This window comes from Tauraco erythrolophus, chromosome 23 (genome assembly GCF_009769465.1).
Source record: "Tauraco erythrolophus isolate bTauEry1 chromosome 23, bTauEry1.pri, whole genome shotgun sequence".
NCBI classification, from domain to species: Eukaryota; Metazoa; Chordata; class Aves; order Musophagiformes; family Musophagidae; genus Tauraco; species Tauraco erythrolophus.
This window is the reverse complement of record NC_141487.1, coordinates 5,613,024-5,628,996: the sequence shown is the minus strand read 5'-3', so window position 1 is coordinate 5,628,996 and position 15,973 is coordinate 5,613,024. Positions and strand designations below refer to the sequence as shown.

The 15,973-nt window shown below is 54.2% G+C and overlaps 1 protein-coding gene across 1 annotated transcript; it reads left to right on the top strand.

Moving 5' to 3' along the window:
- The first annotated feature begins 893 nt into the window (after window positions 1-893).
- On the top strand, window positions 894-7,273 carry PERM1 (PPARGC1 and ESRR induced regulator, muscle 1). The gene is made up of 4 exons (XM_086625744.1): window positions 894-942; window positions 1,540-3,594; window positions 5,300-5,416; window positions 7,194-7,273. The coding sequence occupies exons 2-4, from the start codon at window positions 1,542-1,544 to the stop codon at window positions 7,271-7,273; spliced, it is 2,250 nt and encodes a 749-aa protein (XP_086481870.1). The 5' UTR covers window positions 894-942; window positions 1,540-1,541.
- The last annotated feature ends 8,700 nt before the right edge of the window (window positions 7,274-15,973 follow it).

Genomic DNA, 15,973 nt, shown 5'->3' with positions numbered 1-15,973 from the left:
AGGGCAGCACTGGCCCTCCTTGGGCAGTGGGGCCTGGAGCTGGGCTTGGGCTCACGCTCACGGGCACTGTGCTGCAGGTGGCCACTTCAGGGCATCTATTTCTGGCCCCCGAGACAGGGGAGGGCATGCAGTGGGAGGCAGGCTCCGGGACTCACAGGAGCCAAGGGCTATTTCTGGCTCTCGTTGCTGATCCGCCAGGCCACCCTCAGCCGGTGGCTTCCCCTGTAACTCCCTCATGCCAGGCTCACCCTGAGTCTTTGACCCAAAGCTCCCTCTGCCACCCACGCCAGATGCTCCTGGGTGGCGTGGGACGGCTGCCGTGCACCGTGCAAGGTTTATCACAAGACCGTGGTGCTGGCTGTGATCTTTTGATGTAAATCTGCAGTAGACTGGAAATAAGTGCTGTAGGAGTGCTGTCAACAGGCAAACGATGCCCCTGAGGTGTGTTTTGGTCACCCTAGAATGAGTAACCTGCAGACTGAAGCAAAGAGGTGGGTTAAGATGAAAAAAGAGCAGTCATTGACATCCAGATGTCACACTCCAGCTTGTGCCAAAGACTGTGAGCTCCGTGGCCTGGGCCTGGACTCCTTCTCTGCTGGCTATCCCATGGGGAACCCTAGGCAGAGGGCAGAAGTGAGCAGTGGGCATCAGGAGTGGTCCCAGAGACCCCAGAGGCTGTGGAACAGAAGGGCACTGGCTGGCACCCTCACATCTTCCTCGCCAGCTTCTATATATGGGCCTGCCCTCTCTGAACCATCACACTTGGATCTCAAGTGACATGCTGGGGAGGGAGGGGGGTGTGTTTATTTTTAGCCCCTGAATGGATCTGTGCTGGAGCCGAGCTCTCTGCCCCCGTCAAGGGTACAGCATCATGTTGTGCTGGGAGGATTTTCCTGCGTGGCTCTTTGAATGGCTCCATCACCAGCTTAGGTTGTGGCACAGGTAGGATGCAGCTTTGTGGTCTCTCTGCTTCTTCTCCTGTCGCTGGATCCCCCCTCCTGGTTTTGGGCTCTGTTGCATTTCCCTCCCCAGAGCCACGGGTGAGGACGGGGCTGCCGTGCCTTGCTGAAATGTCCTCGCTTGGACTGCACATCATGCTACTGTAATGCATGATGCCATGGCAGCAGGAATGCTCAAAAGCATAAATCCCTCACTTTTTAAAATGGGTTGTAGGCAAAAGGAGTAGGAAAGGGGTACGTGAGGTGCCATGCTGCTATGCTGCTGTGCTGCTGTGGAGAGAATCCCAGATGCGCTGTGCTGCTGTGCTCGGGGAGCAGAGGCAGAAGGGACCGGCGGGGGGTAGCAGTGGTCTCTGCCGCTGCGTGCTGGGTTATGCTCCAGCACAGCCATGGCCATCCCGCTGAGGCTGCCAGGAGCTGCCCTCGCCTCCCGCCGATTTCAGCTGGAAACCAGTGAGGGCGAATGAATGCAGATGGCAGGAACCTAGGGGAAAGGGTTAGGGACATATACCTCTGCTGATGCTGGTGCCCCCTCTTCATGTCCTGATCTCTCTGGCTCCCTCCCCTTGCTTTGCTGCAGGCATGGATAACTTCGAGTACAGCATCCAGCTGAATGACAGGGACTGGGCTGAGTTCTTCTTGGCGTCAGAGGAATGCAACCTAGTGCCGGCCGCCCTGGCCACGGCTGAGGAGCAGTGTCTCAGTGACATTGAACAAGGGGACGGCGCGCCGGGGAGGGACTGCCGTGCCAGCGCAAACGGGCAGATCGCAGCCAGGGTGGGCAACAGGCCAGGGCCTGGCACGGGAAGCTCTGCCCCACGTGGGGTGCCCGGAGACACCTCCCCGCACTGGCCTGCCGGCGGGCACCTTGCCTTACCGGAGCTTCTCTCGGGCAGCGAGGACGAAACGGACCTGGGCTCGGTCGGCAGGTTTCTGTGCGAGAGCGACAAGCCCGGCTGCCCTCCATCCGCTCCAATGCCCAGCACGCAGGGGAGGCAGCCCCCCTGCCCCCCTACAGCCCCCCTCACCAGCCCGGCTGGCGGCACAGCTGAGAACAGCCCTGGGCAGGACGCAGCATGTGAAGCAGCAGCACCGCAGCCAGCATTGGCATCGGAGAGAGGAGCAGCCAGTGGCAGTCAGGCCATGGAGCCTCCCGGCCACCCAGCTGGAACAAGAGCCCCTGCCCATGGGGGGGAGGCAGGAGGGGAACAGCCCCGTGGCAGCCCGGTGGCAGCACAGCCAGGGGCTCCGGTGCAGGGCAGCTCACCGGCACTGGCTGCCCCCCCAGAGGGTTTGCCAAGGAGAAGTCCTAGCAGCGCTTCCCGCTCGGAGCCTGGGCTACAAGGACCCCCATGCGCCCACCCCCCAAGCCCAGCCCTGGAGACTGCACCCAGCATGCCAAGCTGCCCGGCGCGGGAGGAGGCGAGCGGGGAGAGAGCGGGTGCCGAGCCGAGCCCCCCGGCTGGCTCGCCGGACGTCGTGAGGCCCAAGGTGCCAGGACAGCTGAGGAAGAGCCGCAAGCAACGTGGAGCCAGCGTGGCCGAGGCAGCCCAGGGGGACAGGGAGCCTGCGGGGGCTGTGGCACAGGGGACCGCGGTACCCACAAAGGTGCCTTTGGGCTCACCGCTGTCCTCACGGAAAAGCAAAGGGAAGGAGAAGGCAGCCAAGGCAGTTCCTGTGAAACTGGGGAGCGAGGAGGCAGGGGGGAGCAAACGGCTGGTGCCCAGCCCGGGCACGGATGAGGGCGATCCATCCATGAGCGCTCCCCCGAAGCAGAAGGCGAAGGAGCTGGGGGCTCAGCCCCTGGGAAAGGCGAAGGCCACCAAGCATTCCAAGCCAGGGCAGGCTGGTGGCTTGGGCGTACGTGACAACCTGCCGGTGATCCCTGCCAGCGGAGCTACGGCTCCTTTGGGAGAGGCATGCCAGGAGGTGCCAGAGAAGCCTCTCCATCCCAAAGGCATGGTACCTTTTGGAGGGGATGCTGCTGGGGGGGCTCATGGGGAGCCTGCAGCTAAGACCCCCGGGGAGCTGGGCCCCCCTTGCTTTGCAGCCGAGGCTTCTGCAGGAGCAGATACCCTGGACGTGACTTGGCCTGAGATGTATGACTATTTGTTCTGTGACTCCCAAGGGGAAGAAGAAGAGATGGGCAACTCTGTGGAGGGGAATAAAACACCCTTGGAAAGGGAAATATCCTTGCCTGAACTGTATGAGTACTTTTTCAATGAACCAGAAGGAAACAGGAAAAAAGTCAAGGGTAAAGACAGGAAGCGAAAGAAGTTCAGCAGCTCGCACCACACTCAGCTGGAAAATGAGGATCCCAACTCGGCTCCAGTCAAAGACTGCCTGGTTATCTCAGTCCCTGAGGTGTATGAACACTTCTTTCCGGATGGGCCTGTGAACAGGGCTGGCTGGAGAGGGATTTTCTCATCCGCTCCAGCCTCCGAGGTGAAGAAAGCTGTGGGGGCTTTGAAGTCCCTCCTGCAAAGGCCGATGTGTCTTGTCAGAGGCCAAGCCCCAGCCCCCCAGGCTCTCGTGCGGAGACAATCTGGAGAGAAGCTCCCCCTCATCCCGCTGGCTCCGCTGGGAATTCGCCAGGCACAGCCAGAAGGTCTGGACATGGCCCTTGCCTTGACAGGTAAAGTATGTTCCCCCCACCTGCTGCCCGACAGCCCCACTCGCTGCCACGCAGAGATGTGCCCCTGCCCTGCGTGGTCCTCCCTGCTCCCAGCGCCCCTTGGGATGCTCACGCTGTCCCTATGCCAAGCGAGTGCCAGTGGTCCAGCGCCACAGGCTGGCTCCCAGTGCTGCAGGACGCATGGACAGGGGATCTGGGTATATCCGGGGCATGACTTGCTTTGCTTCCCACAAACTGCAGTCCTGGGGGAGAGGTGGTCACAACAGCACGCATGCCACAGGCTGAAACTCAGTCTGGCCCAAAGTCCCCATCCCAGCTGATGCGCTTGTGCCCTGAATGGATATAACTTACTGTGGATCTGATCTGTTCTTTTGCACTCTGGCCAAGGAAAACTTACTGACTGAAGCGGATAGCTGCGTTACACATGGCTGGTGTTATTGCAAGGTCTGGTAGAGACAGGAATCCCCACCCCAGTGCCATCCAACTGCCTGCAGAACCACCTACCTGTGTTTCTGATGAGGGAATGGGAGGCGAAGCAGCAAAATCCTTCTAAACCAAAGAACTCATGCCCCTCAAATAAGGCAGTGGCTGCTGAGCTGCTGTGCTGTTAAAGCTGGGCTGGCAATCGATATTGGTGAGGAAAAAGGTGTTCACAGAGTGGAAAATGTCCGAGGCTTCCAGGTGAAAGAGGTGAGGGGGATTTTAAAACACACACTAATTTGAAAAACACCCTCCAGAGACCTCAGAGGTTACTTGGACATTGACTGTTACTGAAGGCAGGTAAGAGAAACATAAATTAAGGGAGAACAAGTCTGACCCACTAGGACAGTCAGTGTATTTATCTTAGAGCTTATATGATGCTTACAGCCACAGTGCCTCACAGTTAATATTAAAACCAAACAATGAATGAGTCATCCCAAAGGGTGCCTCAAAATAGAGCTTCCAGTCTGTTTGCAGAGAGAAAAACCCCTTTGCCAGGGTCGTAGCTAATTAATAAGCCAGCTTTAATTAAAAGGCTGATCAAATAAACATAGGAGCAAAAATAACCTACTCTTGCAACATGCCTTCAAGTTGTGCTAGTCTGGAACTCCAGCAGAGTAAGAAACGCAGAGCGCTCAGGGATGCCTCCCTCCCTGGACCTCGCAGGCAGTGGGAGTGAGATGGGATGCACAGAGAGATGCTGAGCTGATGCTTTTTGGGGGAAAACGTGTTGTACTAGAGCTGCATGTGACTCAGGCATTGCCTTGCAGGAAGAGGGTCTGCCTGCAGCCCCCATGCATTGACAGCCAACCCGGGAATCGCTCTCTCCTAAATCTACTCCCCAGCCCCGCTCCCAGCCAGCACACAGAGCTGTGCTGGGAGGACACGCCGGGAGGTGGTGAGGCAGTCAGAGGTCCTGGCGGCAGCGCGTCCGCTGGCTGTGCCTCCCAGTGTGGGAGCAGTAAGATATTTGCCTCGGGCTCTTAACAAAGTGTAAAACTGAGAGGGGTGAAAAATGTGCCCCTGTCCTTAGGAAACATACCCAAGTCCTAAACAGACATGTTTGACTTGACCAACGGTGCAAAATGTCTTCTGGGAGGGAAAATGTGTGACAAAGATGTGTGTCTCCTGGAGCGCGAGGGACTTGCTGCCCTGGAGGGACTGGAGTCTGCTGTGGCAGAGGAGGTCTCGCAGAACCTCAAGCCTCCTGCTCTTCTTCTCGCAGGGAGGCCCCAGGCTCCACTGGCACTGACCCACAAAGACATGTGCCTCGTCTTCTGTGCCTTTGCATCCTGGGCAGTGAAGACCTCCGACCTGCAGGCTCCAGATGCCTGGAAGACCAGTACGTATGGTGGCCAGCCTGGAGGGAGAGGGGTGGGAAGGACCTCTTGGAAGATGTAGAGGGGAGAAAGGCAGGGATGCTAATACACCTAATGCTGCCTGTGGGAAAATGCAGTCATTTTGCTACTTTTCCAAAGTGTCCTGTTACTTTCTAATACCTTCTCTCTCCTATAGCAATGGCAGTCCTGACTCCTACTCACTTACGTTGTCCTTTCCCCACACAAAGTGAACTGAGACATAGGACAAGTCTGTATTCCTGGCTTTGGCCCTGCTCCATCCAGCCTCTGACAGGGACCAGCATCCATGTGTCAGGGGAAGAGAGGCTTCTTTAGGATCTGTGCTAGCTAGAAGCTAAATCAGGACCTTGGGTATGCAGGTTTATACTCCTTCATCTTAGCTGGAATAAATGCACATATTTTTCTAACGTGCTGTAAAGGTATAATCTTTTTTCTAAATACAGCTTAGCTGAAGTATTATCCTGGTGCACTGAGTCCTACAAGTAAACGGAGCTCTGTCAGTTCCTCTCCTCTCCAACCACAGTATTTGAATAACTGGTGGGGAGAGAGGAAGCTTGGGCAGCATGAGTTAGCTGAGCTGTGACCTAAGGGGTGCAGGTTGCTGGACGAGCAGGACGTGGGACGGCTGCAGCAGCTGAACTCAGGGTCCAGCCCATGGGCACCGGAGAGCCCCCGCTGTGGGGTGAGACGCTGGGGCCAGGGCTTCCTGCTGCTTGTCCAGGGGAGGAATGTTCCCCACTAAGGTCACACAGGAAGCTGACACCCAAGCTGAGAATAGCTCATTAGCTAAAGTTGCTCAGTGCAATCATCACAAGGAGCTTTTGGCCTGCTCCTCCTTGCCTTCTTAGTATTAGATGGTAGACGTGGCCTCAGAGGGGTGCGAAAAGCAGGATATGGGCCTCGTGCCCTGAGGATTGCGTAAGCCAGCGTGCAGTGAGCTCCCCGGGAGGAGGCAAGAGACAGCTCAACATCCCAGACTAGCAATTCTCTTTCGGCATTTTAGGTTCTATCAAGTTGAATTTCCCTGTCTATGTTCCAGACTTTAATGTGTAAATCAAAATCAAGTCTGAATTTAAACTGGAAAGTCCCAGTTTTGCTTGGGCACAGATCAGGGGAATTTGACGTCTCTTATAAGCCAAGATAAAAACTTTAACTGAAAGTACAGAGAAGAGGTTGATTCTGTGTATAATCTCCATTAGTTGTTTTTTGTATCTCTGCATTTTCTGATTCTGAGTTTGGGGTGTTTTCTGCTTTTGGCTGGGATCAGAGTATCAACAGATAACACACAAAATTGTATTTTCCTTCACATCTTCCTGGTCCAAACAGAATTAGAAAATGAAGGGACTGTCCTGAAGCCCTGGTGAGATTTCCTGCTGTCGCCTTCTCACCTGAGATTAGACCCAATAGGTCTCCACATGAACCTGTATGTCTAACCACCACCCATCTCCATCACACACATGAAGTCGATGAAGTCTATGTTTCCCTTAAAACCAGTTATTTCTTGTGAAATGATGGTGTGACCCCTGAGCCCAAACTATAGGACTAGATGTGGTCAGCCAGGCTGTGGGCAGCTCAGGACTGAGCGCACTGGGAACAAGCACAGTGTGGTGGGGATGAAAACCGAAGGCAGGAGGGGGCACCTCTAGGTCCCATGGACCAGAGTGAGCCAAGCAGCTTGTGATCTTCAAGTCTGGAAAAAGATCTTCAGGTTTGGAAGAAGCACCCAGACTCACTGTGGAAATGTGTTGGGTTCTTTTCCAGTGTTCTTGGCAAGTTTTGGCACACTTTCTGCCATCCGCTACTTCCGAAAGCAGGTCAGAGAAGGACACCCCCGGACCTAGGCTCAGCACAGACCAGAGGTGCTTCCCAAGGACAAGTGAGGACGGCGGAGGCAGAGGCGGGGGACTTTGTTCTTGGGCAGTGCGAGAAGCCTGGATCCCAGCACCAAGACTTCTCTGGACCCATCCCTAAACGGGACAGGATGTCACATGAAGCAGGGTCCTTCTGGTGACAGTCATTCACAATACGGTAGGCAGTTTGTACCTGTACTGGACAGAAGAGGAGCCCAGCGTGGGCTGGCTCTGTTCTTTCTTTGCACACTTCTTGCATACTTGTGCTGTCTCCTAGGAGCAGCCACAGTGTCTGTTCCAGGGCGCTGCTTGTCCATCCTCCCTGCTGAAGTCACTTGGTGGCAAAGGAGGGCTCTGAGATGGTGGAGGAAGGAGAGAGCAAAAGAAACCAGGAAAGTGCATCGTTCCTATGAAAGGGCTGGGGTATCTGCGAGGGAAGAGAGGAGAGGGCTTTGGGGAAGAGCTGTCTCTGTCCAAACATGGTGCTTTGCTAAGCATGTGCTGGCTGCACGTGGCTAGCTGGGCAGCAGCTAAAGGGGGATGGAGGGGCCGCTCACTTGGCAAGGCCCAGGTCTCCCATGACTGGTTTGGCTCACTGCGGGAGGACTCAGCCTCTTGGATTTCACTCCAAGAAGTCATGGCTCGGTCTAACAGTTCAGGAGGCTGACATGGGGTTTCTGTTGCATGGGGCCGCCTCAGACCTGCTGAGCCAGAGCTGCAGATGCGGAGTCTGTGCCTGCGGGTGAGGAGCACCCGCTGCAAGGACACCGCGCGCTCCCAGAGGCAGAGGATGGACGGGTGTCGCACAGCCAGAGCCGGCGGAAGGGGCGGCTGGGAAGGGCCGTGCAGGAGGCTGCACAGGTTGAAAAGGGGCTGCAGGGGCAGCAGGCAGAGGGGCTGAGCTCAGGGAAGCCTCAGGAAAGAGCCCTGCCAAGGACAGGAGCATGTTGGAGAGGAGGAAAGGCACATGTGCATGTTTGGCTCTGACCATCACCAGATGAAGGGTCCAGGTATATCGCTTGGTCCCTCCGCTGCCTCCCATCCTAGAGATACAGAGTGGGCTGGGAGGAGGTGTCGGATGAGGAGGTGCTGTGGCTGAGTGTGTAACCTTGTGAGGCTGGAGAGGGCTGGAGGGGACCCGGAATGGAAGGTGGGGCAAAAAACAAAAAGGAAGTGGTTCAGTTTCTTCCCTGTCTCTAGTGCCTTCCTGATCACTCAAGGGCATTACTCATGAGGGTTTTTCTTCATTCTCAAGTCTGGTAACAGCACTAATGTGAGATTTGTTAAGCACTTAGGGACCAGATCCACAAAGGTACTGGAGGAAATCTGCCCAGAACACCTGTACGGATCTGCCTATGAGCTTTATAGGAACACTGTGGCAATGTCTGTCTTCTGAACCCAGAGAGGAGAGGTTTAGCTCTTCCCTTGTACTGCAGAGTGCCATGCAATTTTAATGTGTGCAGGGCTGTACTGAAGACCATGTATTATTGCTAAGAGAGCATGCTGTACTATTGTACAGTGAGATGTGTAGCAGTAAATAGCAAGAGAGAGATGTACAGGCTCTATATGGACTATAGTAGCTGTATATCCAGTAAGAGGAGTTTTGTGGAGGAGGAGAACAGATAAAATATGCTGGAAGCTTTAATAAAGGTCTATCTCATTTAATACTTTTGTGTACATTCCTGTGTCTACATGGTTTGTGTGTGAAACTGTTGAACGAGTACTGAGTTTTAAAGAATGAGAAATCAATCCATGATGTGTCTGTTGATACAAAAATGTGGGAGGCGATGTCTGGTTGAGGAGTCCAGGGGGACAGAGTATGCAGGGAGATAGGCTGCTTCTCCTCTCCTTTGCTCAGTCCCCATGCCTACCCCTCTGAGACACACCTTGGCTGTCGCGTGTCGCCAGCAGCCCGACCCAGTGAGCCCTGTCCTCTCTCCCATCTCAGAAGTGCTCAGGACTCCAGCAGAGTCCTGCTCTTTCCAGCCCTGCAGCCAGCTCCTCCCGGAGCCCCCGAACAGAGCACTGAGCACGAGTCGATGCGCAGCAGCAGCAGCTCCTGGATTCGCTCCGTTAATCCTCATCGCCTCCGCGCTCCCCAGCCCCGTTGGTGCAGCCAGGCTCTGCAGTCGGAGCTGCACCCCGGAGTGCCTGGCACTGCAGCCTCAGGACCTGCAGGATTTGCCTGGCAGACCTCGCTCTCTCTCTCCAATGAGCAGGAGCACAGCAGGCACAGGGGAGGCTGAGGCGTTGGCATATGCTCGGGTTTACTGGTTATCCAGCCATAATCCATTAAGCACTCTCCGCGTTCTCAGTGGCAGGTGGAAATACAGCAACCGTGGCGTGGCGGGTGGGTAACGGGGGAACAGCTGGAGGAACCGGGCAATTTCATTATGCGGGGTTTTCCTGGGAGGCTGTAACACGGAGCTGAGAAAAGCAGCAAAGGGTCAGAGAAGGGCAGCAGGCAGGTTTGCTGAAGGGAAGGGGTCTCTGGGACCGCCAGCTCCTGTCTCAGGGGGCTCTGGCTCTTCCTGCCTAGTTCCTCGTGCAGAATGAAGTCCCCAGGGTAAGGGGCATGGCTAAATCCTCAACAGTCACCGCTGACTTCTTGCTTGGTTTGAATTTTTCAGATTTTGTGTTTTCTAGCCTTGTCACAGAAATTTGGGGGAAATAATGCACCATTGCAGCTGCAGGAACAGTTGATTTCCCTCCCAGCCGTGTACAGTACTCCCAGGTGCAGTGCTGGCAGTTCATAAACTATTGTGCTAAAAGTCACTGAATTTGATAATGGGCAAAATGATTGGGAGAGCCGTTCTGGTGTGTGTCAGTGCCTCAGGGATTGCAAAGATGGCCTGAATATCTCACTGGAACTGGGAGGGTTTCTGGCCAGAACCCATAATGTTGCAGACACATGAAGGACGGGGCAGGGCTCTGTGCTGGGATGTGGGGAGTCTGCGTGTACCCATGTCAGCCAGATCTTTTCCAAGCAATGCCCTTACTTTGGGGGCCTTGTCTTCCCTGGGGAAGTGGTTTTGTTCTCCGCCGCTCCCTGCAAGCCAAAGCTGCAGATGCCTACTGCAACGGGGTGCTGCCAGTTCAGTTCCCTGCTTGGGCACCTCGAGAGGAACGAGGAAGCTCAGAGAGTTGAGACTGGGCTGGAGAACTTCACAGTGAATGTACAGGTGCTAAATCGCTGCTGGGAAGAGACTTGTGTGTCCTCTCCTGCCACTGTTGCTTGAAGGGTCTGTGCATGGTTTTTGCAGGAAGCCGACTCGTCCTGCTGCTTGCAGACAGTTTGGTTGTGGTCAGAGACTAACGTCAGTTTTCCTGAACCGCACAGGGCAGGCATGGCACTGACGGGAGGCTGCAGGACAGTTGCCGGGCAGACAACTAGTTTAGGAGTGTTCTGGGTGCAAGCAGTAATACCAGATACGATCCAGAAAGGAATCATAGAATCATAGAATCGGACCTAGATGTTGTAAGAAGCAGGAAGGGTAGGTAATGCTCTGCACTCGCAGTGCCCCGGTCCATAGGTGAGCCATGCGCAGACAGCACACTGCGCTCGGGGTGGGACAAGTAGCTTCCTGGCTGTCTTTGACCCCTCAAGCTGGGGAAGGCACGGTGGCACCGAGCCCCTGTTTTCCCATGCCGAGGGACACGGGGTATACCTCACTCTCTCGTTGCCTTTATCCTGGTGTTCAAAAACTCATGCTAAGTTTCTTCCCAGGAGAGTTCCATACTCACGTTATGCTGTAGGTAACACGAGGTGCTGGTCACCCCTACCAGCGAGTGCCCTTTGCCTATCTGTGATAATCAGTGTCTGATCCTTCAGAGCTTGGGCTTGGAGATGTAACTGTGATTTGGCACCTTCACCTGCTAAAAGCTGCAGAAGGTGCCAGGTGATCTATCAGGTTATAGGTACATTTCACACTCCTTTTGTTCCCTACTGGAAGAAGTGGATGAGATAAATATTTCAGAAGACAGATGTTTTCAGCACACTGCAGAAGCAAAAGGAAATATTGAAAGATCATGGTATCAGGCGATCAGCTCTGGGAGTGTCTACCGTGCTCAGTCAAGCAGCAGCATCTCTAGTGTCCTTCAAAGAAACCAGCCTGGACTTGCCTGCAATTTTAATGCTCGGTTTATTCTCCGACCTTTTAAGCTCTCTCCTCTCCCTCCCTGGCGAGGTCATCTCGCCTGTATCTCACCCCAGAGGGAGGAGCCAGGAACTCTCCATCTTTTGCAATAGCAGCAGCCACCACAACAGAAACGACCTTTTCAGTGCATCCTTGGTGCCGTGAGGCTGTTTTCGCTTCACCAAAGAGTGTCAGTGCCGGAGGTGGGAGCTGTGCCATCCCGCCCCGCTTCCTCGCCTCGCACGTAGCGCCCACATCTGACACCTCGCCTTGCCAAGCAGATGAAAAAGTCAGGCAGGTGCGCCCTCAAGAACTGCCTCCGTACTTCATCTGGCCTTGGCACGCCGTGTGCCACCCGGCTGCCCGAGCCCTGGCTGGGAAGAGGGCTGCGTCTCTCCTCCCGTCTTCTGCAGCAATCGGCTCTGCCAGAGCAAAGCTTCTTGTGGACGTTTCTGCTCGGCCACAGCTGTCTTCTCACCACGCTTCGGAGAGATTTATGAGGGCTCCTGGTCCTGTGCCAGAGCCGGGAGCAACAGCACGGGGAGGCAGCGGGCAGCGCGGAGGGAGCCATGACCTCCCTCTTGGCCAGGACTGGCAGAAACACCAGCGGCTTCGGTCGGCCCTGAGACGTGACATATTTTGGTGGATTCCTCCACCCACAGGGCAGTGAGGGAGTTGCTCATCACAGCTCAGAGCAAATCCTGCACATCTTCAGCTGCCCAGGGACCAAGGGCTCTCTGCAAGGCAGGCGCTGGGTTTCCTGAGCAGCACCAGGTTTGCCCAGCAGGTCCTTCCCCAGCCTCGGCCATGGCATCAGGCAGCCGCTCACCAGCAGCCGGCAGGAAGAGGCACGTTCCTACAAATTGCTCGCCAAGGAAGTCCCAAACCTCAATCGTCTTTGTAAATGCCACAGAAAGATCAGGCAGCCCAGACGCAGCGCAGGAGCAGGAGCTGGCCGGTGGGCTGCTCCGCTGCACCGACACCGTGCCGTCAGGGACAGGGGCTTCTTCTCCAGACTCCTGAAGCTGAAGAAGGAGGTCACAGGCTCCAATTTTTATTTTTTTTTTTTAAAAAATCCCACCTCTCTGCTGTTTATTCTCTGAGCAAAGGAAGGTTGAAATTTTGGCTTGGAAATCAGAAAGCAGAGAGAAATACATCAGCCCATAGCGTTTCAACAACTGCTCTGGTTTTCCAGCTATGGTTTCAGCAGGGGGGGACCTGATTCAGGACTTTCAGGACTTGGAGGGAGTGAGGGGGTGGAGAGATCATTTGTCAGAGAGTGAATTGTTGGCAGCTAGTGTCATCTCATGCCTTTCATCTGCCTCTGTGAATAAAGAGGCAGCTATCCTGTGACCCAGCTGAGTGGCGGGATGTGTGCAGGCTCGCTGGCAGCTCCAGAGCACTGGGCCCGCAGTTTGCGGGTGACCTGCTTCAGAACATGTTTCTACTGCAGTCAGGCTGTTGTTCAGGAAACAAGAGGTATTTTGTGTTTACAGGTACTACAGTTTCCATTTTAATGCAACCTGCACTGAGACGTCCAGTGCCACTTGATGTAAACCCTCTATTTTTAAATCCTGAATCTGCTGAGCAATGTGTTGGAGGAAAATGAAGCGGGTGGGCGTTTTCATGGTCACAGGCAGGTGTCGTGGACAGAGCTCACAAACACAGCCCTGTTCCCACCTGTTATGGAGCCGCTCGGGTCAGCATCTGGGTAGGACACCATCGGGGCAAAACCAAAGGCCAGCAAAACCAGTGACTCAACAGGGAAACCAGGCTGTGCTGAGGAGCTTGGGTGTGGGTCTTGACCAATGCAATGTTTATGGGGGCTGGTTTGGAAACCTTTTAGGGCTTGTACATACACATAAATTGCTCTGCATTAATTATACCAGCCTAGCAAAGCTGTACAATGTTCTAAATTAGGGATGGATAGAGGGAGAGTGGGAAGAAGTGCTTCTTCTAGGGTAGCTAAACCCAGCTGGGAAAGGGTGTAAGTAGAATTCCTTCAGCTGCTTGTAAGGCAGGGGCTGGGTAACCACTTCAGTGTCATTTGTTATCACAATCCTTAATTGCTACAGGGTAGCAGTGAAGAAACAGCAAGGAGCAGGCTGTAGCGGTCAACTGGGCAGCAGTATTCAGGGATGGGATACTCAGGTCCTGTGTACACCCACAACCCCGCTCTCTCTGGGTGCAAGCCCCTGATGGGGCCCGTTTGCCAAGGGCACGCTCACATTTCATCCTGAAACGCTATGTTCTGCGCCGGGCAGCAGCTGGACGTAGCTACGCTCTGCCCCTGCCTGCAGAAACAAGGCAATAACTCAGGCACAGACACAGGAACACAGAGATGGAGTTCAGGACCCGAAATAAGAGCCAAACAGACCATGGCAGCTGCTCACAAAGGCGTGCTGGAAGCGTGAGAAATGAGCAGCCTGCATGTCGAAAGGGCAGCATGCGAAAGAGTGACAAATTTAGCCCAGATGTAGCCGGGGAGGAAAGTTGCCACTCTGGGAGCCGGGCTAAAATTGCTTCAGAAGCTGCACCGTGTCTCTGCAGCGTTTCGAAGCCAGGATCTCGCACCTCGATCCTGGTGGCCCTGCACACGCGTGTGTCACTGTCACTGATCGACGTGATCGCACGTCGCAGCTTGGGAGAGCGGCTCAGCGGGGGCAGAAACACTGGTCCTCTGCGGCCATTGCATCTGCCTCTTGCCTGGTTATTCAGCTCCTCGAGCTCCCCTGTGTGCAGCACAGACTCCTGTCATCTTTCCACGCATTAGTGCCTTCCAGCACCCACCTCTGCGGGTTGCCCTCTTGCAGCCCAGTGAGATTGCTGAACTTTAAACTGAGGGTCATACCCAGGTCCTTGCCATGAAGGGGGGTCAGGCTGGTAAACACCAGAGCCAAGCCCTGCACCGCCTGGCAGCCCAGGGAGGGCTCAGCTCCATACCTGAGCCTAGTGCTGGGGCTGGCCAGTGTGTCCCGCTCAGTTCAAGTTCACCCAGGTTTGCCCCGGGCTGGAGAGCAGACAGGACAGACCATGCACAGTCACAGCATGGCACGGGCATTCCCAGCTGCACGGGTGCACGGAGCCGTTTGGAGTCACCACCTGATTCTTAGAGAGCACCCTTCCAACACCCCAGAGCGCAGGGCTGAAGCAAAGTCTCATTAGCTTTGGCATTAAACCTCCAGCCAAGTCTCGCTGCCTGACAAACTCGGGAGACTTTGCTCTGGGATTACGTGTTTACAAGTGCCCGACCTAAACAAGAGACAGTCAGCACTCTGGAAATCCTCCTGGACCCATAAAGTCCTTTGGAAAGGACAGCAGCAACGGACAAAAATTCACCTCTGTTAAACTAGCTGATGGCAAAGAAAGAGAGAAGTATTCCAGAAGAACATGTATTGCAATTGTCGAGTCTCATAGAAACCCACCAGAGAACCTTTACAGCAATAGGGAGGGACTTTTCCCTTTTGATACATTGCAGATATCGCTGCTGAAACCCAGTTAAAACGGTCATGGTGACAGTCTTCAAAGCCAAGGTGTTCATAGGAGCTCATGAGCATGGCTGCCTCCCAGCATACTACGTGCTTCCGATGTTCCCTAGTGCAATTCTGCTCTGAATAAATAGATCCTTTTGGAGTTAAGTTATTAGACACAAATCTTCCCAAAATGAGAGTAAACCTGAAACAAATTAATAACAGCTAGAAGACCCAAACCAACACACACACGAATGTGCAGACAGCTGCCCATTCTACAGTACTGAACGTCATCCACAGCTCGAAAATTAAATAGATCTTCAACTCAGCCACATTTACACGTTAAATACATCTAATCCACTCAAACCTTGCATGTAAACTTTGTTGGATACCTTCTGAAAAGGAAAAATTATAAGTACAATGTAATACGTAGATATTCAAGTACAAAGAGCTCCTGGATTGTTTTGTTTGCACCACTGAAAGAATGAAAATAGAGATTTTGTTACTATGTTTGGTTTGCAGCATATTTAGGGAACAAAGGTTAAGAATGTGGAGCCTCAGGTAAAAACACTTGGATTTGCTGCTAACCTTATTATGTGCTAAAGGATCTAGCCTAAGAGGCTGGAACACGATAGCACTGAGACTCTGTCCCCTGTTGTTTGTGCCCTCGTCTTGCCGCTGCTCTGGAGTGGCGGAGAGAGAGATTACAGCCCACACTGGCATCGCTCTGAGTGTTATGGCTGTAGTGGAGTTTGGCTCGTAGTGAGTTTTCTTCCTTCCCTCCCTGCCTAGGTACCATAGGCAGCATTTAGCATGAGCCCAGTAATGTGCAGAGAGGGGTGGGAGGAAAGGACGCGTCCCGTAAGAGGGATCTAGGGCATCCTTTCCAGGGAAGACCTTGGTAAACACAAGCCACTTGGCGTATTTGCTGGCAGCACATTTCTTGATTCCGTCTGCCAAGAGGTCAGGCTCATAACGTTGCAGGTCACCACCACAGTGTGGAGCCAGCACTGGCGGGAAAGAATTTTTTTTTCATAAAGTGGAAAGAGCACCCCATTCTGCCCAGATCTGTATTTCTTTCTCCA